Source organism: Sesamum indicum, linkage group LG4 (genome assembly GCF_026168435.1).
Source record: "Sesamum indicum cultivar Baizhima isolate 11 linkage group LG4, ASM2616843v1, whole genome shotgun sequence".
In the NCBI taxonomy this organism is placed as follows: Eukaryota; Viridiplantae; Streptophyta; class Magnoliopsida; order Lamiales; family Pedaliaceae; genus Sesamum; species Sesamum indicum.
In genome coordinates, this window is record NC_142660.1 from 19,281,971 (window position 1) to 19,291,763 (window position 9,793).

The 9,793-nt window shown below is 34.1% G+C and overlaps 1 protein-coding gene and 1 pseudogene across 1 annotated transcript; one reads left to right on the forward strand and one right to left on the reverse strand.

Annotated features, from left to right (window-relative positions):
* Window positions 1-4,832: 4,832 nt before the first annotated feature.
* LOC105161332 (SKP1-like protein 14 pseudogene) lies at window positions 4,833-5,659 on the forward strand (annotated as a pseudogene).
* A 2,764-nt stretch (window positions 5,660-8,423) lies between these two features.
* LOC105161312 (uncharacterized) lies at window positions 8,424-9,793 on the reverse strand. Its single transcript, XM_011078958.3, has one exon. It carries the CDS (start codon window positions 9,616-9,618, stop codon window positions 8,626-8,628), a length of 993 nt encoding a protein of 330 aa, XP_011077260.1. The 5' UTR covers window positions 9,619-9,793; the 3' UTR covers window positions 8,424-8,625.

Sequence of the window (9,793 nt, forward strand, 5' to 3'; positions counted from 1 at the left end):
AGGTTCTCCGTTATTCAAAATTCATAGAACTAGCTTACATTAACAAAAGAAGAAGTAAATCTATATTTACTTATTATTGATTTATTTTAAATTAAATAAATCTTTTTATGATCAAATTACCATTATAAGCCTTAACGCGCATGTTAATGTATGTGTGGTCTTCACCATTATAAGTATAGTTTAGTTAGAAAGAATTGGTTTGACCCGTTATAAGTTTAAGTCAATTGAAGATAAATATCAAAAAAATTTTAGTTTTTTGTTAATCTCAATATTTAGTAAATTTTGACTAATAGAGGGACATATTTGTTAGATGAAAATAAACCTCAGGAGTGTTATATGTAATTTCTTAAACCATAGGGAATATATGTGTAATTACACAAAATCTCATGGGAGGAGAGTTTAACTATCCCTAAAATTTAAAGTAAACAAATTAAACTAAATTGATAGATACAATTGCTATTGTAATTGAGGATGGGCAGTGGCAATGGCCCCATATTACAGATATTTATTGTCCACACATCCTCCATACTCTCCCACATATCCATGGGGGCATTGACCGTGTTTCTTGGCGATCACAAATTAGGCCTTTGACATCAGCTATGCTACTCTAGGTTTTAGAATTACAGGTACCAAGGTAGGGTGGTCTTAACTACTCTTGGACCCCTTCAAAATTTCTCGGTATACATTTATCCTCTGGCTCGCCATCCTTAGAAAGCTTTCTACAGTTGACAAGCCTTGGCTATCTCACTTGAGTACCACTTGTGTCTTGTGTAACGAGGGGCTACTGAACACACAATCACCTCTTCTTTCATTAGCCCTACTCAAAACACTGCTTGAGGGTGATTCGGTACACCCTGCGTTTTGACTGGTCTCACCGTGATTGGACTACCGACGTTCAATGGGCAACAAAAAGGTGGCGAAGAAAACATTGTATCTCGGCTTCTTACCGTGAACTATTGGGCTCTCTTGTATACCACATATGGTACGAGTGCAATCTTCGATGATTTAATGAAGGAATATACAGGGCACCTTCTGTAGGAAAACTTATTATTGAAGATGTCTGACAACGGATACTTAGTGTTGATTTACCTCCTTCTATTAGTATTTGTGCAGTTTTTCGTTTATGGCTGATCCCTTGGCCTGTTGAGGTAACTGTCTAGCCTTTCATGTTGTATTGTACCGATGTACTACCATTTATTTAATGAAATTTACATTTATCGAAAATAAAAAACAAAACTAAATACCTGTATTTGTAGAACTCAAACTCAAATTTGAATATATAAGACATGTTTGAAAAATAAATCAACTTATTCAATACTCTATTAAAATCAATCAATAAAAGTTTATTTGAACTCAATTTGTTATACTTGAATACAAACTTGCACAAAAGAATTTGTTCAATGAACTTTCAAACTTGAGTCGTGCTTGATTTGTTCAAAGCATCAAATTATTAAAGTTTAACTTATTTTTTATCCAATTAAAATTTAATTAAATTAATAATCGAATCAAATTCATACGCAATTCTTTAAGCTTGAATATGTATTTACGTCGACTGGAATTATTTACAACATAGTCCTATAGGATCAAGATTTTTTAGTTTGACTTGGATTCAGTTTCATTAAGTTTCGGTTAACAGCTTCCATTTGCACTTGGATTCTTTTATTTCAAGCTGCCTGTGGTGAACCCATTTTAAGCCAACTCCATCACAGAAAATTATACAGATTACAGAAAGGCAGGGTTTACATAAAGTGTTTCCAATTAGAACTGGCAAGTTTAAGCAAGATGATCAGTAACTTGGCAAGGAAAGTGAAGTACAATATTACTACAAAAAAAAAATTTATTGGAATTTTTGTAATGACTATTTTATTAATTTATAATAATTTTTGTAACGGACAGCTCTACCGTGATTTAATGAGGCATTATAAACTATTTATAGCGGCTTGATAGAAAGCCATTACAATTTGTAACTGTCTCTTTACCAGTCTCTATAGGCCGTTACAAATCTAGTCACATTAAAAAAAATGAATTTGTAACTGTTTTTGTAACGGCTCAGTAGAATTTGATTTAATTATTATTGTAACGGCCTTTATAACATATTTAGGTATGATTGTGCTCGATATTTGAATCAGTTTTTTAATACTCTTTGTAACGGTTTTGAATTATATTGTATCTGTTTTTGCCACTGCTTTTGTTGCTGCTTTTAACACTGCTTTTGTAACAATTTTTGGAACGACCAAGTTCAAAATTGATAATTATGTTTGGCACAATCTTTGTAACGGCCTAATAATTTTATCTGTTTATGGTATATTATAAAAGTCATTACAAATGCAGTTACAAAAATTATTATTTATTTAATATATTTTAATCTTTATTTTATTTAATATATTTTAATATTTATTTTTGTAAAATTAAATAAAAGAATTTATATAAAAAACACATAATATAACAAAAAATAATAATTTAATTACAAAAATAAAAATATTATTTTAAAATTATATTTTTACAGAATACAAAAGAAATCCTAATTTAAATTATTATTCCCTACAACTGCGTGTTCATCGTCGTCGTCGTCATCCCGTCGGGTGCTGGGGGATAAGCTGGAAACTCGGGCGCTAGATGATCGTGCCAGTTGAGATTGATGCTTCTGATGTAGCACACGAGGGCCAATACCCGATCATCAAGGTCGAGATGCTACGGCTAAGGTGGCAAGGGCAACGAAGCAGTCGAACGACTAGCTATGATGGTCCAACAACCAAGTGGGAGGCCTCGAAGCCGAGACCTAATACTCGACCCTTCTTTTGATTGCTAGCTGTTGGCATCCAGACCTACTGCTTGTTCGAGGCCACGGAACCTTGAGACGACAATGGAGGTTCTTCATTGCTATTTGCTGTCTCTGGCATTCCTCCATCATCCTCAAGAACATCTCCTACGAACATGTTAAATAGTTAGATTAAAAAAATAATTTAAAATTAAAAGAATAAATTATATCAATTACTTTAATTACTTACCGCGATCTCCTCCACCCTCAGGCCACTCCATTGGTCATCCTCCTTTTTCTTGTAGACCTTCTCGAACACCTTCATCTAAGTGACGGGCTTCCGAGTTGTGTCTCTTGTTAAAAAAATATTTTAATAAATGATTAGAAATATAAAATAATAAATGGAATTATTAATATCAATTAAAATACTTACTATGCTTGCGCTCCAAAGGATGACGATCCCCTGCATTAGACGACCGTAGCTGCTTTCGGGTTGGCTGTCCGATTGACCTTATTCTTGGCCGATTTTGGCTGAAATTGTGGGCTTGACCAGAACTTCAAAAGTTGGCGCCAGCTCTCCTTGGCCAGCCGCGACTCGGACTTGCATGTTGTGCATGGTTTTGTAAGAGGGCATTCTGTATCGAATAGGATTGGTGATGGGTGAAGGGTGTTTGATGAATTGGATGACAGGAATTTGAGTATTTGAATGATGATGATATGTGGGTATGAGCAAAATAATTATGCGGAGGAAAAAATCAGGTTGTTTGATGGAATGATTGCGGAGGAGTTTGAATCTAATGAAGCAATGTGCTTGGATTTGGGAGAGCAAATTCATGAGTATATTGAGGAGAAAGGGTTGGAGTTAGATGTGATTCTTGGGACTGCATTGGTTAACATGTATTCAAAGAATGGATCATTGGCTAGAGCAAAATAGTACCTTTATGGATTGAAAGAAAAAAATATTGCAACTTGGAATGCAATGATTTTGGGTTGACTGTTCATGGACAGTGTAGCATAAAATTTTAAAGACTTGTGATCATATACTTTCGTGCCAATCTGCAGACCCATTATTTATAGTAGTACAAACTTCTTATCATTTAAGTAATTTTGACTCGAATTAATAGATCATAGATTTTTTGATAAAATTGACTTATATATCTTCATCATTAGTAAAAATATTAAAATTATTTAAGTTTCCTAATTAAAGTGATTCTCCGTATTATGATTAGATTTTTTTCTTAATAAATAGTGATAACTATAAAAGGAAATTGTCAATAAATACATATATATTTCTATATACGAATCTATATTTTTTCTTATCATCTATATATGTATATCTATATACATAATATTCAAATCTTGCTTTTTATTATGTATCAAATATTAAGTAATCATATGGATTATAATATCTTGTACTAAAGATTATATATTATATTATATTATTGTTATAAAAAATTATAACAATATATTATATTATTTTATATTATTATCTTGTACTAAATAAATATATCATAGATTTTATTGTTATAAAAAAGTGTATCACTATATTTTAATGCTTTGGTGTAATATTACGAAAATTTGACTTTAACTCATTTAACAACATCATTTTATTCACACAAATTGTATATTATCATAATTTTCTAGTATAAATAAATTATATATATTTAGTAGATATATCCAAGTAGTATTAAATTTTCTAAATTTTATATATTTCGAATTTTCATATCCGTAATCCATATCACACATGCCGTACAATATTTATACTAATATAAAAAAATCGCCTTTTTCCACTCAAAAAATGATTTGTAACACCATGATACTATTCTTTTATTGCGTCAATAATGTCCTTAAGTTATTATTTTCCTTTGAGATGTGATTAGTTAAATTTCTATATTTTATTTCAATTTATAATATAATTTAAAATATGAAAAATAATTTACTATATATATTGGGAAATGCAAAAAAAATGTCCATAGCCTTACGTAGGAAACGAAAAAAAGATTCCAAATCCACGAAGAAACTCATCACAAGAGTTCCAGCCCTACTTGGACTCTTGGAGTATCAGACGCGGTTATATATATATATATATATATATATATATATATGTGTGTGTGTAGCCAATCCCTCGTCTTTTCATCAATCAAAATTCTCTCCAGTTCTCTTCGTCGAAGAAAATCCTCTATTTAGCAATAAAAACTCTAGATTTTGAACGACATCCCTCTTCAATGACGACTCAGAATGAAATTCCAGTTGTAAAAACGATCAACAACGAAAACCAAGAAGGATCAGAGACGAAAACCCGAACCCTAACCCTTAGAACCTCCGATGGCCAAGAGTTCGAAGTTCCTGAATCCGCTGCCGTGTTGTCCGTTACCATTAAGCACATTCTGGAGGACGGGTTCGAGCTGAACAAGATTCCGCTGCTGGTGGTTGATGGAAGAACCCTAGCAAGGGTCATCGGCTACCTCACCAAACACACCGAAGGTGGCGTCACCGACAAGGAAAAGAGAGATTTTGACAAGGAGTTTGTGGCCAAGACGGAGATGAGCGTATTATTCGACGTTGTATTTGCAGCTCACTATCTTGACATTAAAGGTTTGTTGGATTTGGTGTGCCAGGAGATTGCAGATAGGATGCAGAATAAAAGCGTGAAATGGGTGAGAAAAATGTTCTGCATTGAGAACGACTTTACGCCTGAAGAGGAGGAGCAAATTAAGTGCGATTACGCCTGGGCTTGGGAAGGTGTTGAATCCGACGATGACGATTGATTTATTCCAAGAATGATCTTTTTCTAAAATTGAAAAAGGAATGTATTTTTTTTATGAATTAATTAATTTGGAAGATTTAGGTTGGATTTATTTATTGCTTTTTCTATTTATCTATTTTTCAGTTTAATAACAATTTCAACAATTATTTTCGTATATTTTATATAAGCAAATTAATTTTATATATATATCTAGAATTGATTTACTTCATATTGATCTAACAACTAAGATATATGTTGTGATTATTTTGAAAACATTTTGAGATAATTATAAAGTAACCAAATGCATATTGTATACATAATTTCGACTTCTGTGTACACACACACACACACATATATATATATATATATATATTCCATTCTTGAGAGAATTGTATTTTTTGTATCATCTATATTAATATTAAAAAAAAAAAAAAGAGTTTCACACTTACAAACTTACAAATAACGGTTGATGACATTATTATACCAATATCTTTTGTAAAATAAAAAATACCCTCCAACTAATAAAATAAGTAACATATTCAATTTATAAATTTTACATTAATTGATAAAGCAGTTTTTTATTTTTTTCTTTATTTATATATAATATAAATGTATTAATTTATATATTTTATTTTTATTTATAATATATTTTAAAATATGAAGTCTATTTATTATATATAGGCGAGAAAACGTGTCACAACCAATTGTACTATAAAACAATTTGCGTGGTGGGTATGGGACTTTTTTTATTGATAAAAAATGATATCTTATAAATGGGTCATCGCACAGATGATACCATATAAATAGGGTTGTTCTAACAATTTTTGTCAATTGGGAAAATACGTACCAACTATGCAAACTATCTTATAATATGATAAAAAGAAAAAAAAAATGCAATTTTCTCTTTGGATTATTTGTTATGCCATCTTTCTTTTCACTTTTATGTGCAGGTATATTTGTCTACAGGGTGCAACTAACCATATGATCTCATGCTAACGAGGCTTAAGTTAATTAAATAACCATGTTAGACCTCATGATTATAAGATCATATTAACGTGTGGGATATTATTCTAATTAATTAGTAGGTATTGTTAATTCTATTTTAATAATAATTATTGATTAAATATATTTGTTAAATATTAATCACAATTAATATATGATTGTTAATTGTAATTTAATAATAGATGTTGATTAGTAACCCCGTTTAATTTAGTTAGTGTTATTGTGATTACCTACATCGAAAGCCTGGGAACTCCAAGCGTGTACCCCTTGGAATTATGATTTTGTTATGTTTCGTTTTAATTTACGCCGTTTTAATATTACTGCTTCCGCTTGCGCGTTCTCAGACCCATCCACTCGCATTTTGCAGTGCTTTCACTTACTTCTCAGTTTCTTCATGTTCTTTTTGATAGATGCTTGATAACACCAATCTTTCAACTTGACTTTGATAAAAGACATCCTCCTTCCTACTAAGTCCAGTTGTCCTTCAGATACTTTGTATGATTGGATCAATATTTTCCTCGATGGACTGCAAATTTTTGCAAAAAACATGGGGACGGGTACTTCTGTTACTACTACACTTTGGAAGAAATATTTGTGAAACCAATAAATATATTTATCTACTGTGCAAATACTCCTTAATTCAAGGCCAAAGAGAGCTTGTGCATATTCTCTAGCCTTCTCCGTTCTACTTCCTTCAAAGTATCCATATCCGATAAAGTGGATCTTAATAAGCCTTCTTAGCTATTATGACTAGATTCTCTGATGAGGATATCGACTTTAATATCTTTTGGGATATTATCCCATCGGATATTCACAGAAGCCTCCAAACTTAACTCCAATAATCTTTTGAAGTTTACTTTATCGTGTTCTAAGGTGGTTACCGCTATTTTCATGGTTCCCACCCATTCATCTATCAGCTTCTTGAGGTTTTAAAATTTGATAACATCCAGGTTGAGTATGGTGCTATATGGAAGTAAAGGCTGAAACATTGTCAATATTGCCAAAGGTGTATTTTTAGAAACTCTTCTTGAATCTTGTCCTGAATTTTCTTTGAATTTGGTTCCCACAAACATCGGGGTGGCGTTGGTGTGGAAATCCGTCCTGTGCTTCCCTCCAGTAGTGGTAGTGCTAGAGTGATTTCATTGATTTAAATATTGACCAAGTCCACAATCCCAAATTCGAAAAATCATTCAGCCAATTCCTGTATAGATCTACCCTTATTGCCTTCATTATATTATGGATATGATCGATGCAATAATTAGATCCTCTCTAGTTTTTGACTTTGGAATCTTCGTCGTCTTTCCCTTCTGGTATAGTAGAGATGCAGGTCCGAAGTCATCCCTGATTCGTTCTTGTCTCAATCTGGATGTTTCAGGGATTTTGAGTAGATCAATGTGTGTAGTGTGCATGACAAAATAGAGTGAACTGAGAGAATTTTGAGATGATGATGATAATAATAATAATAATAATAATAATAATAATAATAATAATAATAATAAGATTTAAAATTTATGATAAATTAATACTATTTACGAAGATCAATATAAAAATTAAATTTTGACCATATATATTATTAATCAACCTTTGTAACACCGGGTTTAATTATGACTATTTTTTTTACCTAACTTGCTCAAACAACTAATAATCGTTGGCTGCTCAAATTAATTTATATTGGTCATAATTTTTTATTTTTATCATACTAATTAATCATGCAAAAAAAAACTTATATTTCTTAGAGTGTTACTAGCTAGCTCCTTCTCTATTATTTGTCCTCAAGTTGCTCAAAGAAAATAAAACAAAAAACAACAATTGGGCAATAGAGTTTTAATAAATACGAGAAAGTTAAAAAAATAATAAGACTATTAAACAAATGTAAACTGCACTAGTAACAAATTAAAAGAATTCCAATAATTTGAGGTCTATTGACCAAGTTAAAAGAATGTACAAGTTGATGAACAAAATAATGATTAATGAAAAAAGAAATGGTCTAGGCAATTGAAAAAATTAAAATATAAAAAAGTAGTAGTAGGAGAATATTAATGGTGATTAGTCGAGTCTAAGTTATGTATATGTGTGGAGATTAATATATAATTAAAAGAACAATTTGAACCTTTCTCAACTAATAATGGCAGTCAATCAATTGTGGAGCTGTAGTGGTGGTTAAGCCAAGGCCCGTTCCGGTTTCCTTCTTTTCTTCCGGGCTTTTTTGTTGCTTTGACCCAAGCCCCAACTTCTGATTCTCATCTTCTGGCGCCGGAAGGTTGAGATCCAAAGACAGCCCGATTCTGGGCTTCTTCAAGTGATGGGGCTCGAGCTCCTCAATGTAGGTATCTGGTGGAACGTTTGAGGATCGGATGATCGGCCCGGCCCGGTGCTTCCTCATGTGTCCTCCAAGGGCCTGGCCCGACGTGAACTCCGCCCCGCAATAGGAGCACTCATGGATTCTTGGAGAAGCCAACGACTTGGGCGCGGCGGAGAAGGTGGTGGAGGAAATGTTGCTCAGCTGGAGAGAAAGGGAATGATACGGAATTCTGCTCTTGGACGATGACATGGTCGGCGACGGGAAGTCTTCTTCGTCGGAGAATGCGGCTGATGTTTTTTTCTCGTTCTTGGGCTTCTTGTGGCTGGCCCGGTGGCCACCGAGGGCCTGGAAGGAAGGGAAAGACCTGTTACACGTCTTGCATGTGTAAACGCACGCACTGCTGCCGGCCACCTTGTGGGGGCCTCCATAGGCCGGCGCCGTGGAATAGGTGGCAGCCCCCGCGTACCACCTGCTGCTGTTGTTCTGTTTGGGTTGATTCTCATCGTGGTGATAATTCGAAGGGTGTGCTGAAAAATAACCTCGTGACAAAAGGATGAGGCATCGGGCGGTATCGACTTCCTCGGTGGTGGTGCTCTCCTCTGAGGAGACCGCAGAGAAGGTGGGGCTACGGCGGAGGAGCTGTTGCTCGTCAACTGCGGCTGTTGGGGCATTATCTCCTGGCGGAGGTTTGATGGTGAAGGGAATAGGAGAATGAGGCCTGTGTCTCTTGGTGCGCTTGCCCTTGGCGATGGGAGAGAGGTCTTTGTTATTTCGACCCGGCGGCGCAGCCACGTCCTCCACAGCCTCCATGTCCTTGCTTCACCACCACCACCATCACCGTACAGAATAACGCTACGAGAGCAATGCTTTGTTGTTGCAGTTTTTAGAGAGAGAGGAGGGGAGAGAGAGGAGGAGAGAGAAAGTAGCTAGGATAGAGGTGGGAGTTGGAGGGAGTTTATAGGAGTAGTGTGGGGTGGTGATCATT